Raw genomic sequence first — 18,126 nt, forward strand, 5'->3', positions numbered from 1 at the left:
CTTCTGCAAGAGAACAAATCTCTTGAAGCAATTAAACGTACTGAACTATCAGAAAAGATCAAATCCAAGCTCTCTAAATGGCTGTTGATACTTAAAATTACAGTGACAGGCAATCTGTACGTTTCTTAAAGTAGTTGTTGACGTCGGAAGGACTCAGGGAGATCATATTTGTGCTGGAACAGAAGGTATCCTGATTCTTAATCCGAGTCCCAGGGTACAAACACAGGGCATACAAATTTAGGGTTCATATTTTCTGTAGCAGTTTTTGAAGTCTCTCTATTTTGTTTGAAGTTTGAAAAAGTACTAAGGCTCCTGCTATACATCTTTGCGTTACTATAGCATTTTTGCGATGTGATACTGGAGCAATTATTCCTTGAACACAGCGTTTATCTTTGCTGGATTTTCTCTGAAATGATAGTTTTGCAGGATAGGTACATGAAAAATGTGTGCCTGACTTGATTAGGACATATAATGAAGGAATGAAGTGTAAACTTGACATTGTTGAAACTGTGAATAACTGTCAGTGGATAAAGCGACATTTTTAGAGCAAGTTACAAATTGCCTTGAATTTTGTCATCTTTCAAAAGTGGGGGGGGGGGGTCCTACTGGGTTTTAATATTTTCAAACGGTTGAAATTAGGGCACCAGGTCAATTTTTTTTCCCTCTCTAAATATATTAAGAGAGAGAGAACATCAATCAGATATGACAGAGAACAGAAATGATTCATGAGGTCGGCGTTCGTAAGACGGTACTTTCTACATCATTCCCTCTCCCGCAGCTGTTGAAGACAGTGGCTGTTTTTTGTCATAATTTTTGCTTCGGATTCAGATTGAATCCTTTTAGTTTGATAATGAATCCTAGTGATCAAGGTACCTACTGTATGCCGACTTGATTAAAGGGGGTTTCGGAACCGCTACAAAAAATATATTTGTCAAATATCTTACGACGTGCTTTCCTTCCTTAAATTTCGTTCCCAAGCGAGTTAATTTGTTTTACTCTCTTCGTCTCTCAGAATACAACAGATTCAGCTCCTGGGCAGGGATTTACGAGGACCGGAGCATGACAAGCTCTGGAACCAACTGGAGGCTGAAATACATCTCCACAGGCACAAGACAGTCATACGGGCCTGTAGAGGGCGTAGGACGAATAAGCAACGGGTGCCCCAGCCCCCCGGTCACGTAAGTGTCTTGTAGCCTCTTGTCCAGAAGTCGCTGGTTGGATGTGTAGGCCACCTTCCCCATTGCCAAGATTTTATCTGATCGAAGATTGTTAATAGAAATATATGCCAAATGGTGCAAGATTTGTCAGCATTACGAATGGGTAAATTTACTGTCATTTTCCCATCGGTAAATTTTCCGGTCTATGTGAGTACCTCTGATTCCCCCCATCCCTTGGAACGTAGCCAAGATTTGTGGTTCCTCTTTAAAATCTTGCCCTAGCTGGCTCTAGCAGCTTGGACGCTGCTGTGTCGAAGGCTAACATGTTTGTGCGTGCAATCTTTTTTGACATCCTTTCTATTTCTTTATTATTTAACATTTAATCAATTTTTTGGAAAAATATTATTGAACGTCTCCTGATCTGTTTTGCAATTTTCTGTAAATTTTCTTTCGAAATGTTAACTCATAGTCTAGCGATCGTCTGGACAACGGCAATGCCCATCCTCGTTTCACTGAGAGAAGATGCACTGAGGGTGTCCAACAAAGGGCTGCAAACCTCTGACCATAAATGAACATTTGGTTGCATCCATCCTCGCTTACCTGTCCCTTCACTACCCTAGCACTACTACTTCACTTTGTCTGAAGTAAACTGGTGGTTTTTGAGGACAATACTGAAATAACTTGTAACGATACATCATATTTCATAGATCTCAGGCTTTTTGTGATGTTTTCTGTAAACATGCCATTAACTGTACACATTGCACTGTACAACTAAGACTTATGTCATTCCTCCAAGATTGTATCATGCTGAGGTGAATTATTGCAAATATGATGGATAATAATAGAGAAAAAGAAGCAAAAAAACAAATCTCCCTCAAGTTGTACAAGAATCTGTAATACATACAGTAGCAAGCTAGCAACTAGCCGTTGGTCGACGAGTACAACAATTGAGTACAATAAGAATTCCCCTCGGGTATCGATATGCGTAAGAGGGTGAGGCTCTGAGCGTTGCTCAAACTTACGCTAGAATCCACGCCATATTTCTTCCCAATATATGTCAGGAGTATCAGTACAGATCCCTGGGGGTGAGTGCAGTTAGGAACGACGACTTTAGAGTACCAATGCTTGTAGGTACTAAATCTGGTACATTCAGTAGTAGTACCTGTTCCCTAGTGTGTGTGTGTGTTTAACACGCAAGGACAGTCAAAGCGAGAAGATTCTCAGAAAATTAATGGAATTGTTCAACGTTCCGAAGATGCTTCTTCTTCCCTAAGGTTTAACGACGATGTGATTTGTAACAGATCAAATTTAGTAGCACTACAGGTTCTGGTTTCGCTACTTACGATATTTTATGTTTGTATGCCTGAAGAGAGATTGATGATTGAATCAGTCTGTAACAAATTTGAATCCGACAGCAAGATTTAGAGAAATTGATTTACGAGGAGCCAAATAAATCAAAATTATTTGGGAATAAATCGTAAATGCGACGACTAGGAAATAGATTTTTAATTATCAGTAGATCTTAGCGCAGATTTTCTGATGACAGAATCCGGAAAAAAAAAAAAAAAAGAAATATGAAAACAGACAGCTGAATTCATTTTGATATTCTGGTTCTGAAAAAACAGATAATTCAAGATTTGTTCCATCTGACGTTAAAACCTTTTCAAGAACTATTTGAAAAATAATATCATTATTTATCAACATTTTGAAAGTCCTTTCCCTCAGTGCATCATAATATTTATATTATTAATATTATTGGCTTAAAAAAATTACTGTTTACTTTTAAAATAGACTTTCGCGACGTCGAAAATCATCGATAAAATGCGGCAAAGATCGGTTTACACCCCCCCCCCAAAAAAAAGGTCTGAGTTAATCATACTATCATTAATCATTGAACGACATGACGTGGGACTTAAAAAACAAATACGAGCTGGGAGTGACTTTACGTACGATGCGTTACGAGTGAACTCACATCTACCTTTGGGAATTGATGATACCCTCATTAAAATTATTACTTTACAAAACTTGAAAAGAATGAAACATAGCAATAAAGGAAAGAAAGAAAGAAAGGAAAAGTTAATAAAAAAAAAATATTGAAAGAAATGGAATAGTCTTTGCATGCAACATTTCCTTCTGCTTTTAATAATTGCTACGCCTGAGATGAGATTGGAAGTCTTCAAGAAGTTGAAACCATTGCTATGGCAACCAGTGAACATCCGCTCGCCCGGCGCTCTGTTTGTTTATCCGACTCACAAAGTTACGCATTACGGTACGGTTCAGTTCGGTGTGTCCTTGACCCGTATAAATGCTCGATTAGTCAAATTAAGCTGTCAAAGTGGAAGTCGAGAAGTTAATCCGTTAATACTGCGAGATACTCCATTTATTAGCTTTGGGTCGGGGTGGTTACTTTAGAGAAATTGGATAAGAGGCAAACGATCAGTGCTTTGCTTGTTACATTTGAATCCTGACTTTGTTTCCCTCCCTTACCATGCCCTCACCCCCTCCCCTCTCCCACAGCTATTTGTATCCCCAAAAGGGGGGTGGGAACAGACAAAGAAGTGCTTGTTTAAGGTAGGTTCTTGTGTTAAGATTTTCAAAGTTTTAGAATCTGTAGATAGCGCTTTAAGTATGTGAAGCTATAAATTGAGTATGGCTAAATCAGAGAGCATTAAATGAATAACAAACTTGATGCTTTTGGAAATAGAGAGGGTATTGATCGATGCAGCTCATGCCCAAAAGCAATAGAGGGCGCTCTCATCGATCCCATCTAGCTTCACGCTACTTGACAATCCTCACAGTCTCCGACTGCAGAGCATAACAGTACCGTGAGCTGATAGTATAGTTTATGTACAAATTTTATCTTAATTTATATCGAGAGATGTTTGTAGAGAGATCTTTTGAAACATATTTTTTGAAGTTTTCAAATCAAAACTACTGTAATTGGGTTTTTTCTGGGAGTATTAATAATCACATGGTGATAGCAAAGTTACAAAAAAATCCATTTCATTATTTGAAGTACAATTTGACGAACCTAACATAAACTACTTTGATGTGAGATTTATATGCCATTAGCATAAAAAAAAGTGTTCCAAATTTAGCTCAGGAAAGCTGCTTTAATTTTTGTTCTTTCTCAAAACTTTGCATAATTTTGTATTGTGGCTGTAGTGAATTCTTAGTTTGTAAATGTTGCGAAATGTTGCATGAATATGGGAACAGATTCCACGATGACATATCCTCAATTCTTTTCTGTAAGAACAGCTGTAAAACAGACAGAATATGTAAAGTGTAAATTTATCCAATTTATAAATTTGTCATCCTTTATTATGGTTTTGCAGTATTTTGTTTTGTTTTAAGGACCAAGTGATACAATCTATTAAGTAGCTTGGCATCATAGGCGATGACGGAGATTATACATTTTAACAGATGTCCAATTATATCTGGTGTGTCTGCCGACAATAACCCGGCAAGAACGCTCTTCTCCGTTTGGCTCGGATGATTTTTTTTCCAAATCAAGGACAGCGTTTGTACCAAAAAATGATTTATGGAAACCGAGACTTTGCGGCAAAGTTAATTGACGAAATAAAAGTTTGTAGCCTTCTACCGTTTGATCCCCAGAAAGATAGAGAAGTTAAACTGCATTGAATCTGACACATCCGTTCCACTTGTTTGTAAGCAGAAACTGTGTTGCTTAATTCAATCTCTCTCTTGTTTACGCGACCTACTTCAGACCGCTGTGCACGCGCACCGAATAATACAAAGTCCACAAAAGAAAAATGTTTGGGATTGAAATCTTGCTCAGACCTGTAATAATAAATGTCACATACAACGCAAATTTATTTTCCCAGAGCATAAAAGGAAGTCACCGGGTATATCTTAATGAGTCGTGTTAGCTGAGATACTTTCTATAGCTCAGCAGACCTGGCGTTTTCTCATTGATCAGTAAAGCATATATATGTATTCATTATTGTTTGGTTTCCCTTTTGAGTTTACCAGTTACCATGACGACAGAAAATAATTTCCTATAGAGGAAAAATTTTTTCCTAGAGCACAAGTGGCGATGGATGGACTATAACATTCAGCTTTGATTGCAGAAGCAATATCAAACATGGAACATGGATCAATGCCTAGCTGTAAATTTAGTGCGAGTATTCTCTAGCTTGTTTGCTTGGCTATGTCAGGAGAGAAAATTAAAATTACACCCCCCCCCTTCCCCCCTCCTGCCAAAGAAAATGGTGCCTTACTCAGTTTCAATGGGGATTCTATGGAACAGCAGTTGCTCACATGATTGGCAAATATTAAAAGGACAAAAAAAAATCATAGGATGTTTTTATGTCTCTTTTGGATTTTTTTTTTAATACTCCCTGATTGTATTAGCAATACTAATAATACCAAAGCCTACTCCCTGTGGAATCGGGTAATACACAATATTTGCGGGGAAAGAATCGACTTAATAAAATAAAATGTAAGTTGATAATACAACAAAAGTCTTGAAAATCAATTTCCTAGCCATTATAAAACTCCACCATGAATTGAGTAAAATATAATCGCTCTTCTCGTGTGTCAATATTACGGTATTACTTTCACTAATATAAGACTGCTAATCTTGGATCAAATTTCTCATCACCAAATGAATTCAGTATAATAAAAAAAAATTGAAATAATATTAAATTCTACAAATAAAACTTGCTGTTTGCATTTGGTTTCCACAGTTTTGACCGAACCTACCAAGAATTACTCAAAGTAAGAGAGCGGTTGATCAAAATACCTGTAAAGTAAACCGTTTTGGATTTCATCATTCAATGAGCATCAAGGCTTGTTGTTACCCACTCTGGTGGAATTATTTTACGTCGCCTAGAGCCTTTTCATAGTATCATTGGAGTCATAATGTAAAACCAAACTCAAATGAAATCAAAATTGTGAAATTGGCCTTCATTATTTCACATAAAGTTTTGACTCAGCCTAACTGACACGCCCTCTTAAAGCCTGTACACACTTATCCCCCCTCCCGTATATAATTGTTCCCTTGTCTACACAGGGTTTCAGTGTATAATTTTCAGAATTAAATGCTGTTTTTGTCTTCTAAAATATACTGAGAGTTGTTTGACTGGCATTACGAAGGTAATAACAGCAAATATTTCAACTTGCCGACTAATTCTGACAAGATTGTGCTACAGTATTGAATTGAAAAGAATTGGTCTCCTGGTGTAAGTTAAAAGCTCGTATAGTTTTAATCTGGACCAAAAAACCGATGATTGTTTACAGCCCCTCGGAAAGTTACATCACATATTTTTAAATTTTTTGCTCTCTTTTCTATTTTCCCTTCTTTTTTCCCCCCTTCTTCCTACTTTTTAAAATATTTTTTTTTTGCTTTTGATTTCAATTACTCGTTTGATTCTCTTTCTTCTCTATCAGGCACGTCCAAGAGTTCCAAAAGTAAGATCATACATTACTGTTGCAAGGAATTTAATGGTGAGAAATCATCGGTGTCTGGCGGCGGGTTTTTTTCTGGCAAAGTGATCGGTTGTGTTGCTAATGTGAAAAAATGATTCTTCCCTTCTCCGTGTTATTCTTTTGCTTAGAGAGAAAGTGAAAGAGAGATTGAGAGAGAAAAAAAGAAAAGATTTTTGTTAAGATGGAGGAGTTGAGAGACAAAACAGAAAAAGGAAGAAAGGTTGTATAAAAGGGCAGGCATGAGCTTTTTCCGCGAATTCGCGGAATATCCTTGATTTCTTTTCTACCCCGGGGACAAAAATTAGCATCCTAACACACTGTAGCATATGCAAACTGGAGCCTATACCGCAATTTTTGCAAAGTTCTGTGATTTTGATTTTACACCAGGCTCATTCCTGAAAGAGTGGTGATAAATTTTTTCTAACGTATGAGGATTTGGAAAGGGGGGGGTGGAATGGGGGTGTGGTGGGGTGAAGGTAGGGTATATGCAGTTTACTGGAGGTTCTCAGTTCATAAAGAAAGGAAGACAGATGCAACATTTTATAAAACTTAACAGTCAGCACTGCTTTCAAGATTTTCATTGTGCATTGTGATTGCAAATTGGGGGGGGGGAGGAGGAGGAGGTAAGGGGGGGTGCAGCTTTACTCTTTGAATCTCACTTTGTTCATTCCAAGAGTTCTCTTTGTTAGTGAACGTGTTTGTTGGACATTTTAGTTCCTGATGTAACAAAATCTTCCAACTTCTTAAGGAGTGGTGTAAATTACATTCATCTCGAGATCTATAATTTCAGACTCCATCTTAGCAATCTACTAATACTGTACGTACGTGTTCTCCCCGAGCTCCGAAGTTTTGAGTGGCTTTTTTTTTCTCTTTTTTTCTTCTTTGACAGTGCTTTTTCTTTCTTTATCCTTTTTCCACGAGCTTTCCGTCACATCTGCTTTACATGAGGGCACTTATTTACAGGGTTGCATTGTGTCTGTACTGGTTGGTGATGATTGCTATGTAGGAGACCACTTGTTGCATGTTAAGACACTGCTAGAAAGATTGGGGAAAATTTAAACGCATATGTATATATATCTATATCTATCTATATATATCTATATATATAGATATATCTATATATATAGATATATCTATATATCTATATCTATCTATATATATATATATATATATATATATAAATATATATATATATATATATATATATATATGTATATATGCAGCCGTTACAGGCTGGCGATATGATTGGATATGTAGCACACGTTCTGTCAATGTTTACCCTGCTGTCACATGCAGGTTCTATTTTCTTTCCTCACTTTACTTTCGAAAGCTTTCTCTTCACAGCCTGTACATGTAGTGAATTTTAAAAGAATACAGTATCCCGGGATTGCATCATTTATCACCGTCTGTTAGAATGTGCTACTATGGTGTATATCGAATGGAGGAGTTTTGGCCTTTTTCTTTCACATTTTAGTAATCTGTATCGGTAGGTGGATATAAAGTACTTATTGCCACTTGGTACTGTAGCTTAGGTGACTCTTGTCTTCTAATGCAATGAGTCGGAATGCACGGGGCTGCCTGTTAGTGACTGAATGTGGTATCGTTAACATACCTAAGTCATGAGGTGTAAGTTAATTTTATGAAGATTTAAAAGGTGAGATTCTAGGCTTAGAATTTTGACAAGTTAAGCCACCTTGCTTAAAAATTGCCACACAGTGCATAAAAAAAAATTCAATTTGCTAATAATTCCAATTCCCACTGGCATAATTTTCTTGTATTAATACGCAAGCAACATTAACTAGTCTATACTGGAAGAGTATTACAAGTGCCTTGTTTTTTCATTATTTTACTGGCAAATATTTGAGACCTCAGATTCACATATATCTCATTCAAAAACCACATCATAGCTCTAGGAGATTAAATATTTTTTGGGAACCAAAGTGATTCCTATTTAATTCTTACAAGGGTATAAAAAAACAAAACAATTGAGTGTGTTAAGGAACCATTTTCTCTAAAATAACATACAGAAATGCTGTAAGTGAAAGTGGCCAAAATGCTATATATACACAAAATGACCATAATGCTAAATATGGCCAAATTTGGCCAAACATTTTTTTTATGCAAAACTTGGGAGATTTGTAACAGTTTTGTATAGATATATACCTCTCATATCATTTGACACATTCAAAAACTTTCCAACCCTCAAATTGCTACGCGGATGGTTTGTGCTAGATTATTTCCCTCACGATCGATGTTAAAGATTACAGAACAGAATGCGAAAGTGATAAACTACAGTGCACTGCATGTCATGACTGGGCGTGATACACTGGCTAGTCAACAGGTACTGTTTCTAGTAAATTATATTATATTTTATTTTATTGATTTCGGTTTGCAGCAGACTCATTTGTCATCGAGTAAAACTAATTTGCGGTAGTGCCTCTCTGTTTGTTTTACTCCACAAATAACACATTACAGCAAATTTGTTCTTCGTTCCAAATATCTATCGTTCGCTCTTCAGAAAGTCGGACTCAGAAAATGGAATGTGCAAAAAAAAACTGATTGATTTGTATCGCATGTTCTTCTTCACAGTCTGTTTCCTGTTTCCTTCTGTAATGGACAATTTTCTAAATCGTCACCAATATGTGATAGATAATCGAATTTCAACAAAATATGATGTTTAATATTTGGGTCGGTAATGCCATATTAAGAGTAGGCATGAGTGACGGTGCAGAGTTTTCCATTCATGTTTAACTGAATTGATTACAAGGTTTTTACCCAAAAAATGCCTGAATATTTTAATCTTCATGCATGGTGTGAGAGCTCCTTCCCTCAGGAGAGAAAAAACCGACAATTTACTGGAGATTGCCAGCAGCAGAATATGCAAATATAGAGACTGTCATAATCCTTGGATTAAAGGACACATCCATTGTAGGAAAAAAGGGTTTGTTATTCTTTAAAGTATATATGTTGTGAAGAGTGTAACAAACTTCCTGCAGAAAGGAAGGGAGGGGTGGGTGGGGGTGGGGTGAGGGTATGGGGAGGAGTCACAGGTTGTTACAATACCTTGCCATTCAGTGGTTTACCCTCTACCGAATCTAGAAACATTTTATTTCAAAACCTTTCTGGGGCCTCAATAGATTTATGCAGTATGAAAAGGAAACAAAAATTGTTTTTGAATAAACTGGCAAATTTTGAAAAGTAGAAGTTGTATTAATTTAAAAGCTACGGTGCTCAAAAATGCATCTGGATTCAATCGTGATTTCATTCGCATGTGAGCCGAAAGAAATATGGTAGGAAAGTTGAGGTAGTCAAACAAATGGAAAGTTTTTACTTTAATAGTCACAGGGTTGTATGTTACACAGCTGATTGTGTACAATTTTGTACAGCACTGTACAGCACTGTATACTTGTAAGCATTAGGTTCAGAACAGATGTTTCTAGTCTTCCAAAGCAGAGCAGGGTTGTTGCAAATGACAAATTCATGGCACATTCAAGTGCCTGCCACAGCCATCTTTGTCTACAGCAGCAGTATAAGTCAGGGCTGAAGTAAGTTAGTGTCCTTACATGATGGAGGATATTCTATCCTTTGGTGGAAATGGTCTGAAAAATTCACACATTATGTTTTACAGTATGTTTTACAAGAGTATTAAACATTAGAGTGGGGAGATGGTTGGAGCATGGGGGTGGGGAGGGAGGGGTGGATGGTGGAGAATGCAACCAACTGTTGTATTAAAGCTATCTACTTAAACTGATTCTTAATGACTCTGATGCCCTATAATTCAGCCCCCCCCCCCCACTGCCCAGAAAAGAAAAATGCAATTTTTTTAAGTTAAATAACATTTGCTAATGAGAGTTGAGCATTCAGTTACTCTTTAGTCACATTGAGAGGATGTTTTACCACTATAACTTGGCCAAACCCAAAGATTGATCCTAGAAGTGACATCAGTAAATACCACAGATGTTCTCTTTAACAATTTTTCCAGATGGAATCTTGACAGAATTAGAAATGCAGTATTAAAACAAAAAATTTAAGAATAATAAAAGAAAAATCAATAAGTAGGACAATTTTGAGGTGGGTTTGTGCACGAGGTCAGGACAGCAGCATAGATTGTTATCAATGTCTTGAAGAACCTCCCCAGAACAAAGTGATCTACTTTCGTCTTGCTATATTAAGATAATACTTTTGTTCATTAATTTAAATTTATTATACAAAATGAAGAGAGTAATAAAAACATTTAGTAAAAAACAGCTGCATAAATAACTGTCGTGGAAAGAATGATCGTCCTCAATTTGTGATATTTCTATATTTTCAGTATGTTTTGCAAGTCCTTATTTGACATACTTTGGGATTTCAGATGACAAAACATTGATGTAATACAGTATACAGACTTTTTGTCACATGTATGTTGATTCAAATGTGAAGGGATATCCCCGAAGGGTTTACTGAATTATCCACAATACTGAAAAATTCTGTAGACAAATTTTCCCTGGTTATTATATACAGTAGAATGACAGAGGGTTTAAACTTTTCAGGCTGCTGTGACTTCTCTCTGCCTTGGGTAAAGAAAGGTGTGCCTGGTAGTGGGGAGGGGGGCCCTGGGTGAGAGGGAATCCCCTGGTTTAGGGGAGGGGGGTCATAGTTAGCCTTACCAGTTAATTAAATGGCAATTGCAACTCCACCTGGGTTGATACATTAACTATGTGGCTAGATGTTGGTACATATGTAATGAAATTGTTTTTTTTTTCATTTTATGCAAATTTCCACAGAAATAATGGGGGTTTTCTTCAGCAAAAGGAGTTAACTTTTCTGTTTCTTAATGAGTCAGTCATATGTGAGTCATATGACTTTGGAATTGTCTCACATATAATGTACTGTAGTCATATTATGGGATATATCCCCTTAGATGCTTGCTTAATGAGCCAGTCTGTGAGTCATGTGACTTGGATTTGCAATTAATTCTTACTTTATACCTATCAAGGGAAGTATGCTGTGCATCAGGTGACTTTGGTAGTTTCATACGTGTGGTAATTGTGGGCAGAGATGTAGAGTAGTATGCCTTTAGATTCATCCTTAATGAGTCGTGAGTCAGGGGACTTTAGGATTGTCATACTTGTACATATTCATGTTGTGGGATGTATGCCCTTAGATACTTTACTCAATGAGTGAGTAATCTGTAAGTTGCCTGACTTATGGTATTCAGTCACACGAGTACAATCATATCATGGGAGTGTTTGCCCTTCATTAGATCCGTCAGATTGACTTTAATCTTTGAAAAAAAAGAAAACTTGAGGGGAAAAAAAAGAAAAAATCTTTTGGCAAAATCTCTTTTTTTTTTTTTCTTGGGCAAGTTTATTAGTGCATGTAGATTTCATGAGGAGACACAGCCGCTTCAGCCTGAAGTGGATCGTCCGATTTCAAGTCTCTTCATCCGTGCTTTATTGCTGTTGACGGTCGAAAGAAGAAACTTTCTAGTACAGTACGCAGTGTTCCCTTTGTATCGTGAGTCAGGTTTCGCCTGAAAGAAACAGGCTATAAACGCTTAAAGGCAGTCCAATCGATCTTTTGGAACTGTGGAATAATTCCGTAGGGAAAACACATTGTCTCCATTTCTGAGCATGTAAGTGACCTGTTTTTTTTTTGGTTTGTGTTTTGACAGAAATGTTAAAAGCTGGAACAAGTAGAGCTATATATCTGTTCATATGTGATTTGGGGCTTTTGACCAAATGTGAGAAAAGTTATGGACGCAATCTTTTCTGTTCTTTGAGCTACCGTATAAAACTAACATATAGTTACATCATTTGCGAGTTCCTTTGATCAATTACTACTTTTAATCTCGACCCTTTTCTGAGGGTGCGTAAACAACTTGTTCATCTTTTGAAGTTTACTAGTCTGCCATTTAAGATCTTGTTAGGATCATTATAAGATTAGGAAACCCTGTAATGTCCTTTTAAAGATTAATATTTAAACCTTACAACGACTATCTAACATTATCTTAAAAGCCTGTTCTCCCCGAGCCAGCTCTCAAATGAAAACAGAACTGTCTTCACTTTTTACTTTTCTTAAAGTTCTCTTAAAGTAGGTACATAGAACTATGTAGACTTAAAATCTGAAGTTTAAACTAGAAGTTTATTAACAAGACAGTGATGCACGAATGGCAACTGTAAGCTTGAAAACATCTTATTGAACATTTGCTATCCCCCTCCCTCTCCCCATGCCCATCCCTCCATCAAAAGAAAATTGTCAATACCCCCCCCCCTTCCCACCTTCTTTCCTAAGCAAAAGAATGAGCACATAACAACTTGGACCATTTTGTTTTATATCCTCCTCTCCAAAGAAAAATACTTGGTGAAAATTCGTCCCTCCTGTGTCCTCATCCCTCCATCCAAAGTAAATGTTCAATATCTCCCCCCCCCCCCCCTTCTCACCTTTTTTCCTAAGCAAAAAGCAAAAGAATGAGCACATAAGCATTTGGACCATATTTTTTTTTGTAAATCCTCCTCTCCAAAGAAAAATACCTGGTGAAAAGTCGTCCCTCCTGTGTCCGTATCTCGAAAGGCCTTTCATTTCTCGTCAGACACATGGCCTGTACGTCTCGTAATTTTGTTTGCCGCTATTCTGGTCTGTTATTGATTTGTGTAAAGGAGCTGAACTCTTCACACCTGTCTAAGCCATTATTATGCCGCACCGGTCTCCTTCCGCATTCTGGAACTTTCAACGATTATTAGCCGTAGTATTTTTACGTCTCGCAAGATTTTCTCTCATGCTTAAATTCTTTCTTCTATCTTTAATATATGTTCCCCCCCCCCCCCCAATTTTTCGGGTCAATTTGTCATGTCTGATTGGGTGCCTTTAAGGTTTCTCTAGTCATGTGTGGTATATAGCTTTGATGTTACTGCGATCAAAACCTTTTAAGTTAATTGTGGAAATGTGGCTCTTTCTTTTCCCTCCCCGCCCCCATGTCAATTTTTTTTCATAATATACGAACATGGAAGGACACTTGGGGTTTCATTGTTAAGTGTCGATTTCTGCTCAAATATTTGAGGAAATATATATATCAGAAAGTTGCCGATGCTTGGGGTTTAGAGCTTAAAGTACGGGGATTTAGAGAGTAAAATGGAAGGGCAGGTATTAGGTCTCTGTTGAGTAGCAAGTACTATTCAAACATGTATAACAGTGCCTGGGAAATTTCATGTGTTCACAAGTTTTGTACCCATAAGTTGTGAGTCAGTATACATAAAGGGTTAATAAAATGTTTTAAAGAATTTTTTTTTCAAATAATACACATTGTTTTTTACTTCATATTGAACTCATTGCACTAAAACAAACATTTATTTTACAGTATAATTAATTTTAAGTATACAAACTTGAATTTATTGATTTACTGTGAAAAAATGTATAAGCTTTTGGTATAAACTATTTTCAGCAACCCCCCCCCCCGCCCCTTACAAAGAAACAAAACAAAAAGAAATGACAAGAAAAACCAAACAAACAGACAGACAGACAAACTGTTATTTTTTATTTTCCTTTATTATTTATTAATTTTTATTTAGAGTGAAGTTTGATAATAAGTTTTTCAGTTACACTGTAATATATATCAGTTACTCTGTGATACTGTATATATGTATATGTATATATATATATATATATATATATATATATATATATATATATATGTATATGTATCTATATATATATATATATATATATATATATATATATAAATATACATATATAAATACACACATATATATATATATACATATATATACATAAGTGGATCTAGCTTTCCTTGTATCGTCGACTTACTAAATGAACATATACAGTATACTTAAAAGTCAAATTTTATCACCTTTCTGTCATTGTTTTTTATATATATATATATATATATATATATATATATATATTTATTTATCTCTGCCAGCGTTATTAGTTCCTCGTCAACTTCCATGAGCTGACTAAATGAAATTCATCCATGGTTTCCATCTCTCTTTTTTTCCCCCAAAGAAAAATGTGTTCTTTATTGAAAATTTTGTGTCATTAACTCTCTCGAAATCCTGCAAGTAGCGAAAAAAATTCATCCGATAGTCGAGAAGCTGGGATATCTGTCAACAGAATGCAATTGACAATGCGGTTCTTTACTCTCTGGTTTAATAAAAATCCACTTAAGGAGAGGAATATTGCCACAAGCTATTCCGAACATTAACCGGTGAACATGTTTCAGCTTTGGAAAAACATGGTTGTTTGCATTTATTTAAGTACACTGACTCATAGATTGCACCTAGATGCAAACCATTTCTGCGGCTATGTCTTAAAATATCCGGGTATAAAGTCGGCATTTGCCAAAAGGTTCGCTGATCTGTTGATTGCTGTGGTTGGTATTAAGTGTATTTTTAGGTCAGGTAAATTTGGGTAAATTAAATGAATAATCCAGTTGGTCATAGATTCTGTTGCGAGCATCCAAAATGATATAATAATGCCACACTGGTTCCCCTTGAATCCATATTTTTAAGCTATGATTGCAAATCGATCGCAAATTGGTTAATATCAGTTTCGACGAATATACGTTCCTGACCGACTCATGAATTATTCATAACTCTTGCAGCTAGGCCTCTACACCAACTTTGGAAAAAAGATATTTTAATATCTTGGTTAGTTACCATGAACAGCAATTACGATGTAGTTTAACATTACCTTTTTAAATTAAAACTTGTTTCAGTCTTCTGAAAAATTCACCAATGTTACAGATATCAATAATATGAAAACGTTATGGAATACCTAATTTAGCTCACAGACCATACTTTAAGTTTCCTCAAAAGCACTTAACACACGAAAAATCACCAATATGAAATTCATTTTACTTTTGGTCACAAGTGACACGTTTTTAATTTTGATGTGTTACAAATTTGCCCTGGGGAAGAACAGTGTCGAATTCAGATTTCCTTTTCATCTATACGAACCTTAACGATTAATTATTAAAATAATGACAATCCGTTATTAGATCAATCAAAGTTTACACGTGAATAAAAAAGTTGACGATTGCAAGTTAATTTTTAACTTTTAACTTGAGACAGGTCCAGACATGCATCCTACACCTTTTCAAACCCTGAAATGTCTTGAAAAGTTGCCTCTATTCATTAAAAACTAAATATCAGTAAAGAATCACCTTATCTTATATTTACTGGATTATAACCTTATGACATTATCAGAGCTAATCAACCTTGTCTCTCAATTCGTCCATTATTTAAGAACTACCGTATTCTGTAAATTATAGCATCAACTTCAATCAGCAATTTGTGACAAGATTCATAATTCACAATGAATATCAAACTGATCCTAGTACCAACCGGTGATCAAAGAGAAATCAATGTCAATTGATAAGTCATAATTTATTAAGAAAAAACTGACTGTGAGATTGTTAGCTTAAAAGAACCACCCAAAAGGGATATGTTTTTTCCCCCTTCCTCCCCCCCCCCCCCCGCTTTTTTACCCCTCTTCATTGTTTCACAATGGTGTCCAACATTGAAACTTAAGATCCAGAAATGGTTTTACAAATTGTTTTTTACAATTTTTTGTTTTACAAAGTTGTTCAGGTTTTAAAAATGGTTTTCCAAAAATGGTTTAACAAATTAATCGGTGCTTGGAAGTTTATCTAATACATGTGTAGATTGTATCAAACTGAAATTTTGCGGTGTGACCCCTGGTTTTATTCCCTCGTTATGTCAGGTACTGACAGTGACTACCGACTGGCACTCACAGCAAAGAAGGGGCCTCTAGTATAGATTATAGCCACCAACCATCTCAGTTCCATTTGGCCAGGAATCGTATTTAACACGCTCAGTTATAAACCCTGTTCTAGCCAAAGCTCTCTTGCCTGCTTTCAAATTTCTACATAATACAGTAATTTCCCATTCAATTTTCTGTCGGTGGTTTACCTAAATTTAATATAAATGAACAGATTTCGGTCAATCAGTTATAAGCCGCGACACTGTTTTGAGTCGGCTCAATTTGTAGCGTTCTTTTTTACCTTTGTAGATTTTGTTTCTCTTTCCCGACTGTTTTCAAACAACAACAACAGAATATTAATTGCCTTCAAGGCACTATAAAGTGCCAACCTCTCCACCCCCCCCCCCCATTTTGATTGCTTTTACAGATTGCCCTAACAGCCATTTTTGAAACTTTTTTATGTTGCTTAATTAGGTTTGAAAATTGATGGAAATAACATCAAAACCACCTAGAGGTGTCCCTTTTTGCCCAAGCTGGTATTGAATTGTATCGAATTGATATTTATTATTCCGTTATGAACAAGGAAGGGGAATATTTCTAAACAGAAGAAATTGCACGAGGGGGGAGAAAGAAGAAAATCTCCCCGCAAACTCATCTGTAAATTAGTCTCCAGAGTTATTACTTTGGGAATTTTTCAAAGCAGCCCATAAATTGAAACATTCACAAAAATCACTTGAGGGCAAAAATAGGGAGTTTATTAGTAAAAATCCCACAAGTAATGTCTTCTAAAAGGTTCGCGCTTGTAAGGAATAAAGTCTCACAAAAATGCCCGAAAGAACCCTTGGACTATGGAAAGCAGCCAAAGATGTTTTGGCAAGAAGAAGAAGGCTGCCAGGGTGTCTCATAAGAGTCAGATGGATATGAAAGGGCAAACCCAGGGGCTGGTGGTAAGGTTAAACGAGAGGTTACCGAAAGAAAGATTCGTGGGTCTGAAGATATTAAACTGGTGTAGGTGTTAATTTTGTGCAATAATGTAGACTAGTTGTAATAATGTTGCAACATAATATTACGGTCTGACCATGTTGTGGGAGACTTGATATAGACTTATATAATAAATTTGACAACTCAATAATTGACCATTGACTGGGACATTTTCCATATCACTTTTTACACTTTTCCTTAGAAGGAAATGTATTTCTTCTTATAAATATAAATACTGTAGGAGTGGAAATGATGCTTACAAGTATATATATATATATATATATATATATATATATATATATAAATGAAAATCGTAATGAGTTGGAAAATCAAGAACAGTGGAAAAACTTTCAGCCTCCACCGGGATTCGAACCACGGGCCTTCCGCTCTGTACGCGGACACCCTAACCACTAGGCTATGGACGCTGATTGTATGTCCAGAGGTTCGAAACCGGTAAGGGAGATCGTAATTCCACTGTAGGCGTTTGTCACCTGTATCGAACAATACTAGTTCTGTTTTTGGTGACATATTTTGCCTTACTCTAGAGATCAAACATGATGCTGACCAACTCGAAATCATTTGTGATTCCTAAAGCCGGATCTCGAAAGAGATACTTTGAACAGACAGTCTGTTCAAAGTATCTCTTTCGAGATCAGGCTTTAGGAATCACAAATGATTTCGAGTTGGTCAGCATCATGTTTGATCTCTAGAGTAAGGCAAAATATGTCACCAAAAACAGAACTAGTATTGTTCGATACAGGTGACAAACGCCTACAGTGGAATTACGATCTCCCTTACCGGTTTCGAACCTCTG

General features: G+C 36.3%; 1 protein-coding gene across 3 annotated transcripts in view; it reads left to right on the forward strand.

Moving 5' to 3' along the window:
- The window catches only part of LOC139962610 (Golgi-associated PDZ and coiled-coil motif-containing protein-like), an 82,891-nt gene that overhangs the window by 45,043 nt on the left and 19,722 nt on the right, over window positions 1-18,126 (forward strand). Inside the window, exons 4-5 of one of the 3 annotated variants that reach the window (XM_071962746.1) lie at window positions 1,013-1,178; window positions 6,570-6,626. In XM_071962746.1, the coding sequence (XP_071818847.1) occupies window positions 1,013-1,178; window positions 6,570-6,626 (223 nt within the window). The remainder of the gene's footprint in view (window positions 1-1,012; window positions 1,179-6,569; window positions 6,627-18,126) is intronic. The other 2 variants (XM_071962747.1, XM_071962748.1) reach the window with 2 other exon arrangements.

Source organism: Apostichopus japonicus, chromosome 21 (genome assembly GCF_037975245.1).
Source record: "Apostichopus japonicus isolate 1M-3 chromosome 21, ASM3797524v1, whole genome shotgun sequence".
Taxonomy (NCBI): domain Eukaryota; kingdom Metazoa; phylum Echinodermata; class Holothuroidea; order Aspidochirotida; family Stichopodidae; genus Apostichopus; species Apostichopus japonicus.